We start from the raw sequence: 24,075 nt of genomic DNA, 5'->3' as shown, positions 1-24,075 counted from the left end.
CAAAAACTACAAGAAGCCAAGTACAGCCCCAACAATTAAGGTTTTGGAGACATACACTAAAGGACTTACTGTGATAATCAGCCCCTTTTCCTGGAAATATTTAACCAGTGGGATTGCATTCTGCTTGAAATTCATTAGTCTTCTTTGAGTGGCTTTCAGGTTATCATCAGGTCTCCCTTGCTGCTCCGCACGCTTCAGTAACCTTTCTTTCAGCCTTTGACTGGAACATGCCAGAAACACCACCAAATCTGGGGTACAGATCTGTGGAAAGAGTAATTCAAGAAGTCTGATTAAGTTGATTATTCAGCACTACAGGACTCAGCAATTCCATTATTATGTGAAGGTCAGATATGTTACATTTGCATAAGGTGGAACTTGATGTAGTCATTATTACAGAAAGTTTGCAGGTTTAAGGAGGGGCTTGTTGATCTTATGTGGAGGTTAGTCAACTTGTTTCACCTGATATGTAAGGAAAAAGTTTAATGAAAAAATTTTACTTCACAGCAAAAACCTTCTCTAGGCTATGTTCATCATTTGCATTACCAGATGTCTCCCCTACTTAAATTTTTTTTGAAAGAGCAAAATATAGATGTCTCATACTCTGCAGGAAAATGGATGCATGGTTTCCATCTGGAAACTCTTTAAGTAAGGTGGTATTTAAAATCCAGCAGCCACTGTGTGATGGTAAGGACCAGGTGAAAACAGGCCTGTTCCAAAAGCCACAGTTTCTTATAAAACTTTATCTATTTCTCTAAATCTCTCTAAAACTTCAGTGCACTTTTCAAGAGGTTGGGTAGGACAGCCAGAAGGGTTTTAATTTCCCCTATCCTTTTCAGTCTGTGTGGTGAGCACTGGTATGTGTCACATCCATCCCTGCACTGTGGTTCAGTGGCTAAAGCCTCGTAGTAATGAAATAAAGAAAAAATTTTGAACTCTAGCTCTTTCCTAGTCAAATCTTATTTATAAGATGCTATCAAACATTTAAAGAAGAGATCTCTCTGGTACTCTGGTACTTGATGTGGGGTAAGCAGTGACGGACCCACCTTCTTAGGAATAAAGCTAAATGTTCACAGGCAATCTTTGGAAGTCACCGCTACTTAGTACCTATGGTGAAAAACCAGAAACCTCTACTGATCCTCAGAAATCTCCACACATCTGTTAAATACTTCCAAGGATGGTGGCTCAATCATTTCCCTGCTCCAATGCTTGACAATCCTTTCCCTAAAGCAATTTTTCCTAATATTCAATCTAAGCCTCCCCTGGTGCAACCTGAGACTGTTTCCTCTCACGCGAAAATCACTCAGACATCTGAATTTGCAGGATTTTTACAATGTGGCTATAAATGTATATAAACTTTATTCATAACATCTGATTTTGTTCTTTCCTCCATCTGGTTGCTGCAAAGACATCTACCTCTCCCTAAAGTTTTCACTGGCTTAGTGCTGTCTTTTAAAACATATTATGTTTTACTTACAGAATTCTCTGTAAGCAGCATTTAAGATGAAAACAGTTCAAGTTATCTGATTACAGATTAGAAAGGTCTTATTTTTTCTCACATACAAGCACAAAGTCATTTCTGCTGTTTTTACGTACCCGAACAAAAAGTTTCATACTTTAATTTTAACTAAAAAACCAGTGACTTCCTATTCTAGAAATTACATAATCTAGTTACAATGCAAACAATTTTGGATGCTCAAGACTGTTAAACAGACAGTTTTCTTATTATGTTTTCTATCTGCAGAATAATTTTGTCTTTGTTCAGCTTGATGCAATGCAAATTTGAAAGTCAAATTTGAGCTGTACACCAGTATCACAAAAACATCTACATGTATTCTAACTACTACGGTGTAAGTAGTAACTGATTCATATCTTTATGTTAATTATATAGTTGTTATCTTGTTATTGAGGGCCAGAACAAAACAATTAATATTCTGAATGCTCTCTCTGTCTAGGTCTCTCTACCCAAGGATGTGAAATTGCATCAAGAAAAACCATATTTCTAGTCTGAATAGTCAAAAGTTCCTATGTGGACAATCTGGAAAATTAGTAACTAAGTTTAAAAAACAAAATCCCTTCTAAACTGTGTTTCTGTCATTTGAGAGAATACAACATGAAGTATGTTCTGGCCTTTTTTACTGTCAGGCTGAGTACAAAAAGGTTCTTAGGAAGTCAAAAGAAACCAATACAACTTCTCCAGCCTGAGGTGGTGGTCATTAGCCTTTACAAACGAGGCTGCTGACAGAGGAGCATATGGATATGAGGAAGCAGAAAGTGGTGAGAAAGCAGAGCCATATTCAAACAGTAAAGGACAGTCTGAAAATCAGCACTAGCAAGAAATACGGTGGCCTCTTTATCATTACAGAAAATTAAATAGGGTTTAAATGAAAATCAAATTATTTTTTACACACATTGTAGATGATTGGAGACATGAGCACACAAACTACAAAGATAATAGTTCTGGTAATTATTTATGAGTATCTATTAGATTTTGAAACAATTAACCTTATAACCTGTTTTTTTAGAATAATTTCCAGTGGGAAAGAAGCTCTTTCCTACTTCTATCACATGTACCTCAACGTCAACAAAACCAGAGTAACTTTCCCTTCCTTTTTCAGACTACCATAAACAGAGCTAGTCTGTTCATGGAATGAATTAATTATGAAAGTTAATTTTACTACCACAGAATAGCTTTAAGGCACATAATTATTCACATAAAACACTATGAAAGTAAGTTTCTGTGTAAGACTTTCATGCAATATGGACATTATTAAAAGTAGCTTGGTTAAATTAAGGTTGCTTCACTAGTAATAGAAAAATAATGAGGAATTTAGAAATTCAAAAAGCATACAGTACTAAAAACCCCCAAATTATGACACAGATAGGTTCTGAAAGAAAATGCTACAGATTTCAAAGCCTGTTAGTCATGGAACACTGTCTGATGAAAGGGAATGGCTGATGTACCTTGCAGCAGACTGAGCACAGAGACATCTCAAGTCCCTGTGTGGATATCCAGCTGATTGAAGCTTCCTAACATACATTACACAGGGATTCAGAAATTACAACTGGCAATCAGGGATCTAGTAAAGTGGAGGACAAAAGGAGTTTATACAAGTGAATAGTTTTATTCAGTACTTCCATTTCTGTGTATCCTAATAATAGTAGCAGGAAGATGGCAAGAAATCTTCAGATGTTCCAAGCCTTGGCTGGCCTCACTTTCAATGCTCAGCACTTCAGGACAGCCCCCACTCAGGCTGTGAAGTGACACCAGACCTCCCCAAATGCAGGGCTGGAGCTTTCGTGCACCACAAGACTTCACATACAGCATCAAATCTTACAGAGAGTACCTAAGATAAAGGGATCACTCATGAAATTATCAGCCCTGAAGGAAGAGTGTCTCCTTCTGTCCCACACAAACATGAGAGTGCAGCTTACCACAATCAATGTCAGCTCTCTAAAGAAACTTCCCACAGGAAGGGAAGGATCCGAGTGCCACCATGGCTCCATCAGGTGCACAAGCTCTTGTCTGCTTTTAGTTCCCACAAACTGTACTGCCTGCAGAAGTCACTTACTGTTTAAGAAAACAGGAAAACACACCCTGGGCACAGTGGGCTTAATTTCTTCCTTTTTTTTCTAATTGTACAATGAGGATAATAACAAGGCATGATTTGGATGATTCATTAATTAGCTTTAATTATCTCCTTTTGCTTTGAAAACTGAAAGTTCTCTACAGAATTTGAGTACTGTTGTTGTTCTCTATTTTTTTACAACAGCAATAATACAAAAGACACTATCACAGGTAATAATACTACCTTTTTTCTGACACTGTGAGTTTTTAAATCTGAAATACACTTCACTCACAGAAATAAAATGTCAATGAAAACAATGTTTTGAAATTCACAGATCAAGAAACCTAGTTTTAAATGAAGTATTATCAAAAAGATGTTTTGAAGTGTAAAAAAGTAATTCAAGCATACATGAGGTAGGAAGCCAAAACAGAATCTGATTACAAGATGTCTCTATGAATTCAACTTTTACCTGCAGAATATGCATCTTTATCATCAGGAAGTACTTGAAAACCATGTAAGAAACACAAGGTGCACAAAAAGGTAACATATGCCCAGGCATATAGACCTAGTAGCACTTATTATTATTTCTCCTACATGCATTTACAACCTTCAGGATACACCCTTGAAATGCTATTGATATTTCACTCCTGTTTTCATGAAACACTTTGCATCCTCTTACCTCAACTGTACCTGCCTGCAAGACATGCTTATAAATACTTCTAGCTGCAATGTAACAGAGTAGAGTGAATATATGGATACCTGGGATTACTTCTCTATAAACATCTATTCTTCTATGTAAATATGAGTATAAATTGCTTTTTTTCTAACAAAAGAGAAGGGGTTTTATGACTCACTTGAAAATAAATCCATTTTTCAAACTCACAACTGTTTTTGAGTGTTACGGCTAGGGAATAAGTTTTGTTCTGAGACTCAGCTTGCAGAAAAGTTGTACAGAACCAACACAGACAGGAGAGCTGGGTTCCTTCATGCTGATTTCCCCCAGTACACACATCCTGTGCTCAAGGCAGAGGGTTTTATTCATGTCCAGCAATGCATGTGAGGTAGCACTGTGGGGCTCAGGGAAGGGAATTTGACTACTGGAACTCAGCTGAAGGGAGAATCTTTGCCTATGGGAACAGACAGGTTTCTGGTTATTCATTTTAAATGAGATGAAGAGCATATGGCATCAACTCAGAATAAAACTGGTGGGTACATCCTCTCATTTTTTAGAATCATATTTACTAGTAAGTAAATCCTACTCTCTTTGAGTCTGAATCTCCTTCCTAAACTGGAACCAGGAGTAAATTGAGAGTAATTCTATGCAAGTTGATGGTGTTATTGACATTAAGCAGCGTAAGTGGAAAGATGCTCTCTTTTCTCTGGGGATATTTTCTACATCTCTTCTTGTTAGTGAGAATAGTGTGGTTGTTTGCTAGAAATTAGATGATTACACTCTCTCTCATTATTCCTTGTTAGGCAAAAGATGAGAATGCTCTGGTTCTTAATTCCTGGTATGTTCTACTAGATACTCCTGAGAAAACTGACAGCTCATGAACAATTGCCATTAATTTAACAGTGCATCTTATTCTTGTTGGTAAAGGTTACTAGCAAGCTGGTTTATGTCCTTTTTATGTGTGCTCTCCCTTGTAATTACTTATTTGCTTTTTATAGTTCCATCTTTGCTGGGTTATTAGACCGTTTGCACAGTTTTTTCTTGGTTTAGAAATGCAAAATCATGAATCATGTTGTTAAATAATGAATCCTGCTGATAGAATCTGTTTCTGGTAGCTTCTTTTGAACCATATTCATACTGCCCAGAAAATAAATTTCCAGCACATTGCCTAGAGTATGTAATTAGGCAGACTGGTGTCTTTGGGAACAAGTGATTCAGCTTTCCACCTGTGTCAGGCAACTAACTAATAAAAATCCCTATCTGTTAACACAAATGCTAGTGATACTAAGAAAGGACTCTGAAGCAGACCTCTGCTTCAGAACTGCTCAGCAGGCACCTCAATCCACTCTGAGCTCAGAGCATGGGTCCTGTCCTGAGGACCAGCAATGGATGAGCTCTCCTTTGTCCACTCTGACTAGCAGAGAAGAGCCCTTGCCCAGAAAACCTGGAAACCTGAGGCTGAGTGTTGCTTACCCAGCAGAAAACTGACCTACAGCTTGTCTTTCTCTGGAGAGTGCTCCAGCTTCCAGGGCAGGAGAATGGTAAGACCATTCCACAGTCCTCCTGATCAGGCTTGGCTTACAGAGAGCAATGTAAAATTCACAGGGAAAAGACAGTGAACAAAGGGACCCCAGCAAAGCAGACTGCTCATGTGGCAGTCCTCAAACTGCTCACACAGGTCTCTGGGTACATATTCAGTAGGGGATTGTACCTGGATCAGGGAAGTAGAGATCAGGGAAAAGGGAGATAGAAATTTAGGGGGAGAAGGAATAAAGAAGGCACATTTGCCATGATACAGAAAAAATATCTTTACCAGAACAAAAACCTATTGCAAAAACCAGGTCCTTTCCCCTTAAGAAGCTTCTCAACAAGGTTGCATCCACCTCCCTGGTTGCTCTGGAGGTCACACTCTTGGCCAGGAACAGCAGGTTTTCTGTGAGAAGCTCTTTGCAGAGCAGGAGCTTGGCAGTCAGACCCTCAGGCAGCTGCACACACACCTTTGTCACACCTGGAGGGCACTGCAGGCATTGCTTCTGCCTGGAGCTCTAAGTGTCAGCCTTGGAGGAACAGGACTGCTCTCCTCAGCCTCTGAGAGTCCCCAGGCATTTCTCACCGTCCTATATTGTGCCACCCGCACAGTTAGTTCTACTCTATCCCAATTATTCTTGTAATAATTTTCCTAAGGAATATACCTAAGAGTTAAAAATTAACTCAGATTACAGCCAAGATGAGTAGTTATTCATTGGATGTATATGCATTTATAAGAGCATTTTAAACAAAGAATCTGATAAAATTTATTACCTCTGTTTATTATTTAAATTAGGATTTTACTCAAATACAGTCTTGACCTAGGCCATAGAAGACAAAAATTTTCCTAAAATTTCTACAAAAATAGTTTTCCTCTTTTTTAAAGCAGTTGAATTGCATTCATTAATGAACATCCATTGGTTCTAATACCTGTTCTACATTTATTTCACTATTAACAAAAATTACAGGGAGCATATTTTAAGCAAACTATATCTGTACTTACTCTATTGATACTAACAAAGAGGGAAGTTACATATGAATGACTGGAAGTAGTGGAAAAAAACAAACCAAAGCAATAATTGAAATTAACTGTAAAATAAAATTAATTGTTTCTCCTGGGAAGGATAAAAACCATGTGAGAGATTACACAGAAGGTCAAACTGCAATTTCTTTACAAGCCATTGGAGTTCAATACACCAGTCAGAGGCATTTTATTGCAGCATTGCAGGACAGAAGATATTTAACATGCTTCAGCATGCTGGGACTGCAGGTGGCTCGCTGAATTTCAAGATGACAGGTTAATGGTAAATAAACCATTTTCTCCTTGGCATTTTCAAGTGTGTCCTTGAAACCTGAACAACTTTCTGCTATTTCCACTCAGCAGAGATCATGGATACCTATGAAATTTGTGGTTTAGGACAGCTTTATGCCTAGGCTCAAACTGAAAGTCTAAATACATCAGTATTAAATCTGCACTGCTATGCAGGAGTTCAAACTGAGAAAAATACAGAAATTATCATATATTTAAAAGGAATATATAAAATGGAAGTCTTGCTTGGTTTTAAGACATTAAAATTCATGTTTTCATTTTTTCCCTACAACTGTGACTGCTTCGAACTTCACAGCTTTATTAAAAGTACCCCTATCAAAAGTATTGGCAGTATCAACTCTGCTCTTTGGAAATAAGAAATGAGAGGGCCAGGACTTGGCAACAATCCCAGACTTCCAATAAGAGGAATTTACTTATTAAACTCAAAGAGAAAAATACAGGACTTCAACTTGGCTAAAAAGTTCAAAGAAAACTGCGATAAACTCAAAGAATACTGCAGTGCTCATGGCTGAATTCTTCCAGGCTGCAGGAAGGCTGCAATGAGTAGCTGAGCATTCAGAAATGGAGCTGGGGCAAGTGACCAGAATGGCCAATGTGCTGCTGGCTGGTGAGCACTGCTGAAACTCTGAAAACATCACTGATGCCATCTTAAAAACTTCTTTGCTGCTCAAAAAACATGGATGACAGGAACAGTGGTATTAACAAAACTCAATTGGAAAGAAGGGGAGAAAAGCTTAAATTCAAATATAAAATTCCTCTGATGTGTAAAGTGCTTTCTAATGCACTTATTCCAGACTGGCATTACTGCATGGAAGCAGTTTGTTACTTCTGGTTTCTAGATCTGAACAGAAAGAGAAATACTGTGTGTGCTGCAAATGATACATTGCTTTATTTTAGGCACCTTAGTCACTGAGATGCAACGTGTTTTAATACAATTCTGCCTAGCAACATGTTGAGAACTTACTGTCCACATGAGAGTCTGGCAACATAATAAGGAAGAAATCATCATCTTTTAGCTATACCTATGTATGGGAATGTTAGCATAAGTTGGTTTGCTTTGACTAGTTTACTAAAAATAACATTTTTTTCCCAGAGAAAAGTTCAGCTTCTGGATTAGTCAAAGGGATAAAAATGTGTTGGTAGTACCAAGAGCAAATTGCAAGTGAAGTTTAACAAGCAGTTGTTATCATGATGCATTTCTATAACAGAATGTTATGCAGGACAGGTACTGTAGCTGCAGCTCAGATATACATGTATCCATTTGATTTTTCCACAAAATGAAGAGATTATGAAAGCCCAATGTCAAGTTTTAGTAACAGCTCTATGAGCCATAAGACTGAAGGACATAATTTAGCATAAATTATTTGTTACATTAAAGATGACTGCAAACACAGCAGAGTTAGATTTTACATGTGCTTTCAAGAGAAACCAGGCACCTCAGTTGTCCTTTTCCTTTTCTGCTACCCCCCACAATTCAGTTTTGGTATTACTACCTATATTCTTGGAGTTTGTATTTGTGTAAACAATGGTAAAGAATTCATATGTGTCACATAAATTTTTCTGCTGTTTTCAGGTACATAAGCATTTGAGACATAATGGTCTCAAAGGGACCATCTGTAGGAATAAGTATTTGCTGATGACAAAGCTAGTGATAGAAATAAGAATTAATTCTTTTTCAAAACTTCTTATCAACAGATCTCAGTGTTCTACAGGCAATGTCTTTGTAAGAACGTGGCACAGGTGCAATTTGCATTTTGTGGGATTTTACCATTTTCTTCAAAGGATGTTCCATTGCTTAGTAGATCTAATTAAAGTTGTCTTACTAGTTAATCAAAACTTTCTTTGCTGAAATTTCAACTAATTATTTCTCACTTTGTCACTTTTGGCTAATGAGAACAATTCTTCTACACAGTGCTAGAAAGAAAGCTGTAACATTTCTTAGCTGCAGAAAACTCCCTACTATCTCTAATTGCAGACCTAGACAAATTATCACAACAGTTAATTACTGAATTCTCCAAAACTCAATTGCACTTCCTATTGAGGAACCTCTGAGTGCCTGGAAAATGTTTGTATGCTTCATGTAAATTACCTGACGTGCCATGGGTGACTGTGAGCCTGTGAAGGATGATCAGTACCATAACTGCTGATAGTCCCTTTTCCTTAACACAAAACCTTCCTACCAAGGTGTGTAGCATCAGGGCTTACTAAATAGAGAATTTTAAAGAAACAAGTATATTTTACTTCTTTAAAATATAAATCCAAGATAAAGCACTGAATGTATCTCACTGGAGATGTTGATATAGGATTGAATGTTGAAATATATATAGCTTTTGAACATTTATTTCCATGGCCTCACATATGTTCATATTACAGGTCAACTGCAAAGAAAGATGGAAATGGGGGAGTCTGAACAGACAGCCTATGCTCCTGTAAAAGGCCTGGAATTCCTTCTTTCCTGTACTTCTTTAGAACAGGTAAGATTGAAAGGTGTCCCTATATGAAGTGCTCCTGGACTTTTTGATAGACTTAGTGGTTTATCTTTCAGGTAGAATCAGGCTTTGAGGAGTCTGATTTATAAATCCCAATTGACTGAGAATGAAGGAAATCTCTGTGACTATAATTAAGTGTTATTGTTGGTTTTCCTTTCCTTAATTTGAGTCTAGGATACTTAATTCCTTTCACTTCCTCCAGTTTCATATTCCTCATTCTTTCATCAAAAACAACAGCAGCATAAAATTATGCACCAAGAAATGCTCTTAACACTATCACACTGGACAAAAAAAATGACACAAGGAAATTATCATTAAGTCTGTATTTCTGCTGTTTAACTTCTAAAATAGTCAATCTTCCCTTTTGTTAATTATAAGGAGATAGAGCTGGCAGTCACTGCTATTTCCTGTAATAACTATTTTGTCTGTTTCCTTTAATTTCCTCAATTCAGTTTTCTAAATTTTGCCCAGAATAATACCTAATAAAGCACATTAATGAAATGCCTCATTAGCTGCTTTGTTTTGTTACTTCTGGCTTGGTAATGCCACTGAGAATTCTAAGTACAGAAACAGCAGTAGACCAGCAATTGTGAAAGACTTTGGAACATTCTGCATGTAGGCATTCTAAGAATTTAGCTCTGAAACTGCAACCTCTTCTTGTGACCATAACTGTTATGTTAGCAGCACTTGATCAGAAAATGACATCAGCTGTTTGTTTTTCCACTGAATCAAAGTATTTTTAGATTAGTTTAAAATATACACATGAAAACAACATGTCAATAGTACTCAGGAATACAGTTTTAGTTGACTAAACCTTGGAATTGTAGTTTAGAATAACCACAATGACCTTATTTTCTTAAAAAAAAGCACGCTTTCTGGTTTACAAAAGCTTGCAAAGCAAGGGTAGTTTTAGCCTTTTTTTAATTCATCTTCTCAATGCCCTGTAATAAACTTGACACTAAAAGCACTGTGAAAACATGCATTGCCTTAAGTGTGCTTCTCTAAATGGAGATTATGTTGAACAAATAGATATGGAAACATATTATTTTTCTACTTTCTAAATCATTAAGATACAGAAAATATTCACTGTTAGATTTCATGTGTTTTTCTTCTTCATCTTGAGAGGACTTTCATTACAAGACAAAAGGTTTGGATTCTTGGTTATATTATCACATTGTCTTTTTACAAGATAGTTTGTCTTCAGACAACAGGACATAACGTAACATTATTCTTTTGTCAACCTGTAATTATGTACTTGCAAAGATTTCAAGAGCAATGCTTTTTCTTGGAATCTGACCAATTATTTCAACAAACTTAACTGTTGTAGAGATGTGTAAGTCATTTCAAAAATAAAAACAATCTCTTACTTGGTCCTCAAAGGAGATTGCCTGGGCAACATCTCTGGGAAATCCATCAATCACTATCCCCTCTTCATCAGGGATCTGCATTAATCTCTGCTTTATCTCAGTGATGGTTGTTTCCTTTCACAGAGAAAATAAGTTAGTTATTTAATATCGTAAAGGAAGTTTTCTTGATGGTGCACAATACTACAAGATGTATTGACCCTTGAAAGTAAATATGAACATAGGAAACACTGTACCTGAGGAGCCAGTTCTCCAGTAGTAATTATTTTGGCAATTAGGCTCCATTTTCTATTGCTGCTTGTGTTGTGGATTTTCTTCCTTAACAATTCACCAACTGATATGTAGTTAAATCCATAACGTTCTGCTATTTTCAGACTCTGTGTCCCTTTACCACTTCCTGGACCACCTAGCATGAATCATAGGCAAAACATTAAATTAAGCTTTCATCAGAAGTACCCAGTCACAGGTGAAATCTTTGCTATTGGCACCAATTTTCCAAGCATTATTAGAGTAAATCTCACAGTGGCAAGACTTGTTACCAACCATGTGTCTCATCTACTGGATCATAAACATAACAGTTTGTAAAATGAAATTTAAAAAAAAATACAAATCCACTTGCAAAATAAAACTAAGTCCTCTTTGAGGTTGACCTCATTCTAAAGCCATTCCTGGAATGGAGCTTTTCTTGATCCACAGCAGAGGAGGAGACAAATGAACTATTCCCTTCTTAAGCTCTATGAATCCAGAGATAGAGCCAGATAGTCTGAAGTGCGTTCATGTCAGAAAGAATCATACTTGGTTAAATAAGCCAATTAAATCAATGAACTAGTCATGAAATGGAACTAATAAAATCTGCTCCTAAATATGCTTACAAAAGATTCTGAGGTTTCCTTATTTTAAAATAAAAAAGAATTAAATAATCATCTGAGATGTTTCCATAGTGATTTGGTATAAGGACTCTTATTGAACCATACAATACCAGCTTTTGGTATTGATGCTTGAAGCATGTGACAGAGAAGAAATTAGGTTCAGCTGGCTAGACAACTTGAAGAATAAAGAGACCCTTGAATATATGCAGCCCAGGCTAAAAGGGAATCAAAATCACTGAAAACAGCTACATTACATAGCAGGGAAAGCTGCAGGGAAGGTGAGCTGGACAGCAGCAGCAAAAATGCATGTAAAACAATCAGAACATGTCTGAACTAAAAGGACATGTTATGATGTGATAAGCAGAAAATCTGGAACTCAATATTTAAAACTAAGAAATTGTTTTTATAAAAATAAATATTTATGTGTAGAAAAATGTATTGTACTGAAGAGTATAACAAAGCAAACCAAAACCAAATGTTTTGATAATAATACCAATCCTAAGTAGCTATAGTTTGGGGGATTCTTTTGAGAACACTGAATTTTATTTCAACAGAAAAAGAATCGAGATTTATTAAAAATATACACTTTTTATTAATTTAAAAAATACAGCAATGCAATGAAAGAAATGTGAATCCACTGAGCTTCTTGTTAGTAACTATATAACTCTTTTTATATTATCTGTAATATTCCCATAAATAGCTTTTAAGCATTTTTATAACCAATACAGTTCTGGCTGCAGGATAAGCTTTACAGCATTTGTACACGTATGCTTAGGGCACTCTCTGTAACCAGGCTCCAAGCTGCACCCCAATATCACTGTCACACAACTTTTGGTGTCACCAGCAGTCACTTGGAGCTCTCTGTGCCCCAGGGCTGTGATGCTGATGCTGCACCTGCCCTTTGGAACAAAGACCAGGAGCCATTTCAAGAGTGCACAGAGAATTGTGCCTTTTGCTATCATGTGCCCGTACCCTGCCCACGGTTTAGTTATGTCCCTGGGGAGAAAAAACGGTTTTATCATTATCCAATTAGTTTAAATAATGTTTCTACAAGCACTTATCTGTAACATCCAACTAGACTGCACAGCTACAGACGTTCATAAAACACACATGTAAAAAAATGAAAGAAAAACTATAGCTTATATAGTAAGATCACAACTGAAAAACCTTTTCTCTCATTCAGTTCACTTGGTGTTTCTGTTGTAAAAAGACATAAGTTTCACTCTTCTTTCAGCAGATTACAGCTACTTAGGTTCTACAGCTATTCTTCCATTTCAGTAATTCCAGGTGATCTAGATGGGTTTAGTTTTTCAGCTTGGACTCTCTCCTTCATAGACAGCTTAGCTATCTATCCTCTTAGAATAAAGAATGTTCTCCTTCTGTAGGTACACAAGCATCTGATACAGTAGGAATCATCTTGTCCACTGAAGTGGCTATAAAGCACTTCTGCTCCAGTTCCCCCTGCTCCCTTTCATGCTCAGCCTTCCCCATGAAAAACGCATTTCACTGAACCTTACAAGTTTGAAACGGACATATTGCACCCAGCAACAATAAAAATGCAAAGCATAGGTAATGCACAGAAAATGAAAAACTGGAAGCAAGGAAAATAGTGCTCGTGTTCCAACACAGATACAAAAGGTGGCAGAAAACCAGAACTGATACCTGATAAAACATCAGTCTGTAACAGTACAAAATAGCTAAAAAAAAAAACATGTTTGAAACAAGTAGACTTCACACTTCTGTTAGGGAGAGCTTTGCTTTGCCAGTAAAGAGAAACCAAAAAACAAAACAAAACAAAAAAAAAAGTGTAGCTCAGCACTTCTGTTCTTTCAATCTGAATTGCAATCAGAAAATAGCTAATAAAGTGTTTGGTTTAATATTCATAAACTGCAACACATTTGTTTCTATCAATCCAAACACATCCCAAACACATAATCCAAATCAATCCAAACATATAATATCAAGATGCTATTATCTGTTTACAATCTGAGGGGAAACATTCAGGTAACAAAATAAGGGAAAAGTGATAGGACAAAATTACTTCCCACAGCAGATCACAATTTATCATACCATGTATCTATTCCTGACTCTTTGATAAATCACACTGACAAACTGTTCACAAGAAAGAAAAAATCAAATCCCTTTCATTTTTTGTTCTTTTAACTTATTCTGAGGTAGATTACTCAAGGAAAGTATGATTATTTTACATATTTTGAGAAGATGTCTAGACTAGGGAACACTTGTTGCATCTAAAATTATGTTTCCTAACAGGTTTCAAGTAAAGATTTGTGTGCCCAAAAAGTGTTATTAAAGCAATTGTTTTAATCTAATTTTGTTCATTATTTCAATTTTGCATATATTGTTGCAAATTGAGAATTAATTCAACTAAGAATAAAATTTCTGAAAATACTTTTTCTTTTAAAATCTGACTGTGGACTAGATTTAACAAATCAATAGGCAGCTGCCTGCTGACAGCACTTTATTTGATCTAGCCCTGACACTTTGATCTCAAAAGGAAGGTGTATTCTTTTAATATTAAGTAATATATTGAAGAAAGTGCAGCTTAAAAACATACTCAACTAAGGTGCTAATGACACCAGATAATTAATATTTTAAGATCTCTGAATTCAAGCTATACTAACAGTACAAATTTGTGTCTTAAAAGTATATTAGGAAGCAGATTTTTAAATACAATCTCATTTACTAGTGTTATAATGCCTTAGAAACTTAATTTTTGCATTGATTCAGATGAGTGCCCTCCTGGCTGGTTCCATCTGATTTTTCTGAAATCCAGTCATATGCTCACTATGTAGCTTTATAGCTTTATCTTTCACCAGAGGTTTCTTCTGCAAACCCAGAAAAAGAACAAAGTGCCCACCTTTATAAGTGAGTTCTCTTCAGCCCTGGAGCTACCTGGTTCATTATAAGGATGACAGATATTTCATAAAGCAAAGAAGTTGTAAAAACCTTTATGGAAGCATTAAAAAGATCTTGAGCTAATGCATTAATAAAGAAAAGTTCACCGAATATGCGAAGCAGAAGACAGGTCCTTAACTTCATTTCTGTCCCTGACAGTGACTGGGACCAGCACCACCTGAGCAAGGCAGGATGATCAGTTATCTCTAATTAGACAGAAATACATTATTTCACTGATTTTTTTTTTTTTTGTTGGCATTAGATGCAAACTCAAAATATGCAACACATTTTTTGTGTCCAATATCTCTTGAAATGAACGGTATAATTTTTTTTTCTCTTTTATTCAGTTACTTTTTCCAACATGTGTTTTTATGTGCTTTCTCAATAGAAAGTTGAATTTGGGAGACATTGTCTTGATACTGTACAAAAATGGACAATAGCTGCTAAGCTACATAGAGTATTGTGTTTCTATCAGATCACACTGTAATAGATTCAGAGAAACTCAGTGGGAATATAAACCTGAAATAGCCTTTGTGGAATGTTTACAACGTTCCCTATATAAATGGGAGAAAAGAAAAGCTCTGTAAAATCCATGGTCTGTTCACTGCATGCTGGTGTTCAAGGATTTCACTTCAAATACACCCGCACTCAGTTCCAGAGGTGAAAGCCAATCTCTCTTTATCTCACTTAAATCAAACCTTCATTCATCACTCTCCTGCAATTGAGCTACATAGATTTCAATGCATTAAGAGCCTTCTGTGGTCACTGAAAAGGAGCCAGTTATTCTCCTTTATGAAAAGGAAATGTAGCTAATTAATTAAAATGAAAGAAAGGTATGAACCTAATTGCAATCTTCACATTTTGGCAATACATAGAGAGATTTTCATATGGAAATCTATAAACGTGAAACAAAAGATTAGGAAAATTCAAATGCCTTGAGCAATTGCTTTGGCATACCACAGATACTTAAAAAAATGCCTGGTCTTCTGTTTCCAATCTATTCCAATATCTTGTTTCTGAGAGCTGCTGGATGCAGAGCCTAGAGGACATGCTGTTCCTAGAGTTTCCATTCTGTAGTACAGAGAAGACATTTCTGTTCCCTTTTATTACACTACATATATTTTCTGTTATGGAAGCAGTACCTCTCTTTATTATGAATAAAGCTTTATACACTAAAAATGTAGTTCTCCATCATCAGGCACCTGTGCTGTAAGTCTTTAAGCCATCCAGAGAATCAGATAATTAGGCCTGGTGGTAACATTTCTAAAGACAATCTTACCTAGCTGATAAGGAAACTGATGCAAAGAACTTAAATTCATGAACAGAAAAAAATATTGATTTACACTTAACCTGCAGCTATTTTTAAATAACCTATGCTTGTCTGAGGCTGGAGAGTATGAGCTGCTTAGAAAGAACACTAAACAGCTCACAAGAGAGAACTCTAGGAGAGAGCACAATTAACTAATGTGAACTGAGTGCTCACTCTCTGTGAAGCTGGAACAGGATTCATTCGCCAAATGGGCCTGAGGATTAATTTACCAATGCAATGAACTAGTGACAGTGTCACTCCAACTGGGCATACCAATCATTTGACAAGGGTCTAAGTATAGAGGACAACAGTTCTCTATCACCTTTTTGAGATGGCTTACACATTATTTTAAAATACCCCATTTTTTGCGATCAGCTTTGAGTATATCTGAGTGTTTTAGTTCAATCCCGAGCATGATTTGGAAGAACACTTTGTTTCACATGGTGCTGCTGCCTTGAAATGCATGAACCAGGTTTAGACAAGATGAAATCAAACTGGCAGATGTGCTCATAAGCAAATCATGAGCTCTCCAGCTGCTAAGAGGCATCCAGTTTACAGAGCACAAGTGCAGGTGCTTGCTGCAACCCCTAAAATCCTTACAGTGGGAATGCCATGTCCAGCACTAACAATTTCACACTCTCAATTGGCCTGCACCACTTGCTATGGCAGATGGAAAAAATGTATTGAAATTCATATAGGCATTCAATGTATTTGCAGTACAAATCAAAAGGCAAAGCAGAAGTGATAAAATCTTGTCAAAATGACGGCCTTCATACCTATGACAAGGATAATTTTTGGTCGAGGTCTTGCAGGGTCAAACACATCGTACTCTTCAATTAGCTCAGCAGTTTCAGAAAGGTCAGTGTCACTTTCTATGGAGAACTGTTGGATCGGAGGCAGCCGGTCGTAGCGTCGGTAGGGGAAGTTAGAGTTATCAGGCATCACTGTAAAACAGTAAGATAAACTGGGAATTGTGGAAATAGGCAGAAAACTCAAAATCTGTTCTGTACACAGATTTAAGTAAGTATCATACATAAAGTATAAACATCTCATAATTTTACATTGTGTTTGCTGTTGCTGTATTAAATATTTTTGACCTCGAAATAACCAATTGATTAAACCACAACCACCCAGAGTCAGTTTTCTCTGGTGTATGTTTTCAAGCACACCAGGTTTTCTATGAATATCTGCCCATAGCACCCAGAGTTCAGCAGGGGCCTCGGAGAAGAAAAGCTTTATATTGTGCAGATAACCTCTACTATTAAGCAGGACTCTTGTAGTGATACATGTTGTACACAGAGATAGAGACAGTATTCTTGCTGATTATCTCCATGAAATGTTGGATGGCAAGGAAAAATAACTATGGCAACTGAAATAACAGCTAATTACTCTTTGTTAACATTAAAATAAAATAATTACAGGTATTTGTATGACATCTGCTTAGATTTTATGAGATGCACTTTTTCTAAGAGTTTATAATTTATATTTTATTTAGTAAATTAGCATATGGCTCCAATGTAAATGTAGAAAAACATGCAATGTAACTGCACTGAAGTTGGTGTGTATGTCATCCATAGGGACCAACTGAAAACACAAGCCAAGTTCACTGTGTCATATCTGCCCCATCTTTGCAAATGTTTTCAGTAGGTTACAAGAAATCCCTCCACTGATGTGTTAAACATTTACTCAGCAAACATCCATCATTTGGCTGGAAAATGATCACAATTTCCTCTCCTGCCTAGCATCCATTACGGCAGGAGAAAAACAAGTGCCAAAAAGCAAGGAAACAGAATTCTTGACTCCTTTGCCTACAGATAATCAGAATGAGACATAATCTATAGAACTATAAAATAATTCAGTTGTGGATGTAAAACCATACACAGTTGAAGAAATAAAATAATTTTAAAATTTAATACATTACCATTCCTGAAAAACGACCTTCGGGACTGTCCTCCATTGAGTGGAGGCAGAGTCTTCTTTTCTGGGCTGACAAAAGTGTCCCATTTTACTTTTTCTGGCCCTCCAAGCTCTTTTACTTTCTGCAAACAGCTTTCCAAATATTCAATTGGGTCATCAGGTTTGTAACACATTAATCCATTCAACAGACTCTGAAATGTAAGATCAGAAACACATACTGTAATGATAGACGCCAGGGAAAACCAAGCACCTTTACTTTGTCTTTTACTTTGCACACAGAAACACCACATCCCTTCATATTCAGACTCTCTATTGCAATTCAATGCATAAAAGCGAGGCCTGCAAAAAATCAAATTATTTTGGTTTGCCAATGTCATAAAAATTACTAGGAAAGGAAGCTCATGGCTATGTCTTTATAGTGTCTGTTTGCACTAAAATAAAACCCGAAAATACCAAAAAATCCCTCTACATTTTTCTTAGAACTGTCACTGCCAAGTATACGCAGAGCGATGTGCAAGCAAGAGAGCCCCAAAATTTACACATCCTTTGTAGTCTTTGACAGCACTAAAATGTATTTTTTCCTAAAGACCACTGCACCCACAAGTATCTCATCCACATTCTTGTCAATACTTTCACAAGCAATGAAAAGAGGATTTTAAAAAATCATGAGAAATACTCAAGTATCACATTGATCAGTATCCGGAAAAATACCCCACAACCCCAAAATTCATAGGTGCTTTCTGATTTAATTGATCACAGATTTCAAGCCATTAGCAATCTCCTTTCTACAGTATTAATTGTTCACTCATCGTACTCATGAGCATTGTGGGGGGTGTGAAAGAAAGACTGCCAGGCCCTCTTCTGACACATCTCCTTGACAAAGTGATACATAAGTCATCATCTCACCTCTCCTCGAGACTGCTGCATCCAACCTTCCCTTAACAATGCATGCCTTTCAGGATGATTTCTGTTCTTTTTGCTTTTCCTAATTTTTGTGTGAATAAACTTGAGGGTCATAGTTGGTATTAATAGTAAACATAAATAGCTCCAATTCAGGATTTGATCAGTTGCTATCTACAGTTCATACAGTAATTGTTATTTACACACATTTGAGCTTATAAAATAAGATAGAATTTCCATGTATCCTTGCCCTTACTACAGTACTTAACTGATCACAGCAACTAACAGTGTATTTTTGCAGAAGGCATGCACCAATTTTTAAAAATCAGTAGCTCAAGCTTCGAGCTTGAACAGAAAACCAGTTTTGTCTGCATCTGTTGTTAAACCATTCTCATTCTGTGTAATTAAAACATTAGCATTGGCCGTGTCCTGCAATTTTCAAAATATATAGAAAGACGTCTAGCTTCAGCACAGGCAAGGGAAAATACATATGTGTGTATGTTATATACAGATAACAGGATGTCTGATCCGGGAGGGAAAAAAATCCACATTGCACAGAGAAGTAATTATCAGCCATTATCAGCAGGTAACTTGTGGGGAGCCAAACAACACCTCACTAAACATTTGCGGCTCTTTTGTTCCCCCCGACCGATGAAAGATGCCTCTCGCCCGCATTCCAAGGCGCTCTTTTGCCCTGCGGACGCCCAAGTTCGCTGCGCACCGCCAGCGGAGGGAGGCGGCGGCCGCGGCGGGCGGAGGGGCGCGGCCGCGAGGGCTCCGCGGGGGGCGGCGGGCAGCGCTGCCCCGGCCCCGGCCCCGCGCCCACCCGGCCCGGGCTGCGCTCCCCTCGCAGGCTGCGCCAGCCTCGGGCTGCTCCGTCCTTCCAGCCACCTTCAGCCCTGCCCGCCGCGGGGTCCCAGCGCGGAGCATCCCCCGACGGGGCGGAAAACGCCTCCCCCCTGCGCCTCGCCTACCTCGAAAAGCTGCGGGATCTCCCTGCGGGCCAGATACTCCTTCGCCTCGCCGGCGCTCATTCCGCCACGGGGCGGGTGGGCAGCCCGAGCCCCGCGCTGGGCTCGGCGCGGCGATGCAATGCGGGAGCCTCGGCGAGGCTTCCGCGGGCGGAGGGAGGCAGGAGGGAGGCAGCCGCCCGCCTCCCGTGCCCGCTGCTCGCAGGGAGCGAGAGAGAGCACGTTTTCCCCTGGCGAGGAGCGAGAGCGTGCGCAGGCTGCCGGGGAAAGTTTCGGGGGGTGCCCGCGGCGAGGCGCCGAGCGGAGGCGGCGGGGGGCTGTGCCTGGCGCCGAGCCGCGGGCAGGCTGCCCCGGCAGCGAGCGGACCCGCTCCGCCGGCTGCGCGGGGAGCGGCGGCGGCGAGGGCTGGGCACCGGGGAGCGCAGGGTGCTGGGAGCCGCCCGCTGTAACGCGGTCCCTGCCCTTGGCACGGTGTTCGGGCGGCTCGAGGAGCGAGACGTTTCATACACTTTGGGCTGGCAAAAAGCCACGAACTGCGATCAGTCATGAGCATCTGTGATCGGCGAGTCACAGGAAGAGATCTGAAATGATCTCTGGTCTAGCCTTCTGCTCAAGGCAAGGACAGCTTTGAGGTCAGACCAGGTTGCCCAGGGCTTTATTCAATCTCATCTTGCAAAACCTTCCAAGGGTGGCAACTGCAGAGCCTTTCTGGACAACCCATGCTTGTCTGGCCTCGACATGAAGAAGGGTTTTCTCCTATTCAATTATCACCTCCCATGTCTCATTTTGTTCCTTGCCCACCATTGTGAAGACCCCGGCTCCACTTTCATGATGGTCTCCTGTCCAGCCTTGGAGAGCTGCTATTATGTACCTCTAAGCCTGCCACAAGGCTGAACAAGTCCAGCTCCCTCTGCTCGTCTTCAAGAACAAACGCTCTCCCTCCCTTAACCATCTTTGTGGCTGTCCACTCAACTCAGAATCATAGAAAATATTAAGTCCAACTTGTGAGTGAATGGCCTGTACAGGGATCAAATTCACTCCAGTTTGTTAACATCTCTCTTCTACTGGGGAGCCCAAAACGAGGTGCATCATTCTAGATGTACTCTGGGAAGTGTTAAGTAGGGGGTAGCTTTTGTGGTAACTCTGTGGCACACTGGAAGTCTGAGTAGAGTATTTAGGTTGCTGAAGTGTACTATATCAAGTCTGATTTTCCAAATAGTTTTAAACTTTATTATCTTTTCTAACAGAATATCCTTGTATTTTTGCTGAGGCACACCCTAACACAAATAGATTACATAACTGTAAGCTTATAAACAACACTGAACGACTGCTTTCTGTATGTACATCCCTATTTTTCAGACAGATAGGAAAATAGATAGGTCTTCTCCAGTGTCTTTTAAAGAAGCTTCTCCCCATTGCATATGATTTGTGGATCAATATCAGTTTGACAAGCTTCTCCCTCTCAGCTGCAGCCATGTTCCTTGTTTTGCTGTTTCTGTAATTGAACTGCCCTTGTTTTCCTCAGCCCAGCCTCCAGCTTGTTATGCAGCTTTTTCTTTTTTTTCTCCCAGAGAAGCTTCCAGTCCTTGTTCACTCCATGAACTGCTAAATTCTGCCCAGAAGGCAGTCCCATGATCTTCTAGTGACAAATTGGACTGTTTGGTTTTTCAAGTCATCCAAATAGTCCCAGCAACTACCACGTAAAGGGCAGCAACTGACATCCCTTCACAGCAACTGACTGATGGATGGCCCACAGGATCATGGAAGGGTTTGGGTTGGGAGGGGCTTTAGAGACCATCTCGTTCTGACCCCCTGCCATGGGCAGGGATGCCACTCCAAAGATGAGGCTATTCAGGGCCCCATCCAACCTGCCTTGGACACTTACAGGATTGGGGCACACAAACTCTCTGGGCAAACGTGTTTCAGTACAAAGCTGCTGGAAAACCACAGCTGAAGTGTCTCTGCAGTTTGGCTTCAGAGCCTTTCCAGCTCCAGTTTCTATCAATCCACTGGTGTCTACTTAGAGAAGCTGAATTGACACTTGCCATATGTTCAAGTAAGACTTTGGTCTTTGCTGAAGAGTTTAATCAGCATTCTGCAGTTTTTCTCATCCTCCCATAAAATCTGGATGTGGTTTTAACCCTACTTTCTTCTGCTGAAATTTTAATCCATCCAAATGTAAATTCATTGAAAAGCACATTGCCTTAATTTTTATTGAGTAAAATGAGTAGGCTCCAATGTCCTAATAAAAAGATATGAGACATAATTGCTTTTAAATTACCTTAAATGAAGGTTGACAAAAGGAAGATGGAATTAAATTAAATAGCTATTTTCTTAAAGTAAGGTCTTTGCTAAGGAGGGCTAATAGAAGATGGCATTCTATTTAGGAACACAGAACTGTGGTTTTGGCATTTTGTGGGTGTAATTTTTTTATTTGTTTCTTGATACAAAAAAAAAAATCATCTGTATTATCATTGTCTTGGATAAATTCCATTTATAGGCTTTCAGAATATATATTTTTATATACTCAACATTTATGGGTAAATTAGTTCCTCATCCAATGTTTGGCAAGAGAAAAATATTTCCTTTCATATGCTTTCCATAGCATCTTCCTCAGGAATGTGAAATATGTTTGTGTAAAGTCTTGTCCTACTTGTTGGGTTTTTTTCAGTTTAGGCTTCCAGACATTTTGTTCAGTTAGATAATGCTAACAGAAAATAAAATAACAGAAATAACCCTCCTGCTATAAAATTATGCATTATTATTATGCACATCTTCATTATTGTTCAAAATGTTGTTTTGTTGCACAAAATCAAATTCTGTGTTGCAGAAATTACCACCTCAGAACAAATACAGCCATTAGGAAATCTATCAGACTGAAGGTGTGAAATGTATCTGGAAAGCATATTTTTGGATCTGATAATACAGTTCCTCCTTGTAGAAGCAATGTTTTATGCGTTTGCTGTCAGAAGGATCCCCTTATTGAAGCAGGGTCGCAGGTGGAAGCTTCTCAAAGGCTCTGAAGAACATTGGCAGTGAAGGATTAAGCAGAGATGAGGCAAAGGGGCACAAAGAGCTGGGCTATTTGTTGTGCAGGTAACATAAAGGGAGCTGTTCAAGGTGAGCTCTTTGCTGGGTAAGTGTCTGATCAAGAGTGCAGGTGGGAGTGAAGTGGTCTTACTGCCTTAGAAAGTAACGCAGGATGTAAAAATGCTCAAAGGAATGGGAATGCATTTGAGCTCCAGGCCATTCCTGAGGGCATCATTGGTTATTTCCTACCTTTTCTGGAGGGCAAGAAGATACAATAGAAAGAACAAAATTTTGCTATCAAAATGATAAAATTTCTGAAAATTGATCTAGAAAACTTCCTATGGATCTTATAGCATTTGGCAGATTCCATTCTCATTCTTCTTGTTTCCTCCAGAAGCTACATGAAGCTGCACTAAGATGAATCAGTATTTTCAGGGATCAACTGGGATATGGTGTTCTGGGCCTTCTATTCTTCTTGGTTAAACCAATTACACAACACCCATAGCCTTCAGTCAAACCGTAATTAGGTTCTGTGTTTTCAAAAATCACTTCAGAATACCCTAGTATTTTATAAACTATTTTTTTCTTAGTGCCTGTTCAAACACTAGTGGCTGGATCTGTCACACCAGTTGCTGCTCTGCTAGACATCTTTATTAAATCAGAACCAACATTCTTGGATTAATGTGCTTATACAGGCTGATATGTGGACAGCTTGAATTTGTAGATTCTGTAAGTAAACCAATTATGTGCAGCCTTTTTAATAGAACATGCTGAATTATATGCTTCTGATCCAGAAATGGTATGCATTTTAATGTAAATTTGGAACTTACTTGCAGCCTCATATTGCAGTTAGTGTGCTATAAATTAATCCAAGATTGCTCAAATGATATTTTAATTTTTAGGAGAAATCCCTTTCTGAACCCTTTTGCTACAGCATTAACTGGTTTTTTTAAAACTCATGTTTCCCCCACCTTTCTTTTCTACTCTAATACACCATTTTTTCTTTTCTACTCTGATAGACATTTTTCTCTTTTCTACTGGTACCTGAACATGTTACTTAAGTGAAGTATATCACTAATTGAAAAGTAGTGAAAAATCAACCAAGAAAAAATCTGATTTCAGGATCTAGATTTTGGTAAGTCCCAGAATTAACATTTTATGTAAATTTTGAGGACACCAAGATGAATAGAACACGGAGGGAAGAAAGAAGACCA

The 24,075-nt window shown here is 38.4% G+C and overlaps 1 protein-coding gene and 1 long non-coding RNA gene across 3 annotated transcripts in view; one reads left to right on the top strand and one right to left on the bottom strand.

Annotated features, from left to right (window-relative positions):
• Nucleotides 1-19,971, bottom strand: part of AK5 (adenylate kinase 5) — an 86,036-nt gene extending 66,065 nt beyond the window's left edge. The window contains exons 1-6 of one of the 2 annotated variants that reach the window (XM_005482160.4): nucleotides 19,835-19,971; nucleotides 17,965-18,151; nucleotides 16,820-16,987; nucleotides 11,186-11,355; nucleotides 10,953-11,066; nucleotides 70-261 (exon numbers count right to left, since the gene is read on the bottom strand). In XM_005482160.4, coding sequence (XP_005482217.2) covers nucleotides 70-261; nucleotides 10,953-11,066; nucleotides 11,186-11,355; nucleotides 16,820-16,987; nucleotides 17,965-18,151; nucleotides 19,835-19,894 — 891 coding nt within the window. In that variant the 5' untranslated portion in view covers nucleotides 19,895-19,971. Of the gene's footprint in view, nucleotides 1-69; nucleotides 262-10,952; nucleotides 11,067-11,185; nucleotides 11,356-16,819; nucleotides 16,988-17,964; nucleotides 18,152-18,647; nucleotides 18,670-19,834 lie in introns of those variants that run through there. The other variant, XM_074545991.1, reaches the window with a different exon arrangement.
• The window catches only part of LOC141729843 (uncharacterized), a 71,670-nt gene extending 48,044 nt beyond the window's left edge, over nucleotides 1-23,626 (top strand). The window contains exons 2-3 of the long non-coding RNA XR_012581298.1: nucleotides 9,470-9,570; nucleotides 23,452-23,626. This is a non-coding gene — a long non-coding RNA (uncharacterized LOC141729843). The remainder of the gene's footprint in view (nucleotides 1-9,469; nucleotides 9,571-23,451) is intronic.
• Nucleotides 23,627-24,075: the final 449 nt, after the last annotated feature.

This window comes from Zonotrichia albicollis, chromosome 8 (assembly GCF_047830755.1).
Source record: "Zonotrichia albicollis isolate bZonAlb1 chromosome 8, bZonAlb1.hap1, whole genome shotgun sequence".
In the NCBI taxonomy this organism is placed as follows: domain Eukaryota; kingdom Metazoa; phylum Chordata; class Aves; order Passeriformes; family Passerellidae; genus Zonotrichia; species Zonotrichia albicollis.
This window is presented reverse-complemented; position numbering and strand designations above follow the sequence as displayed.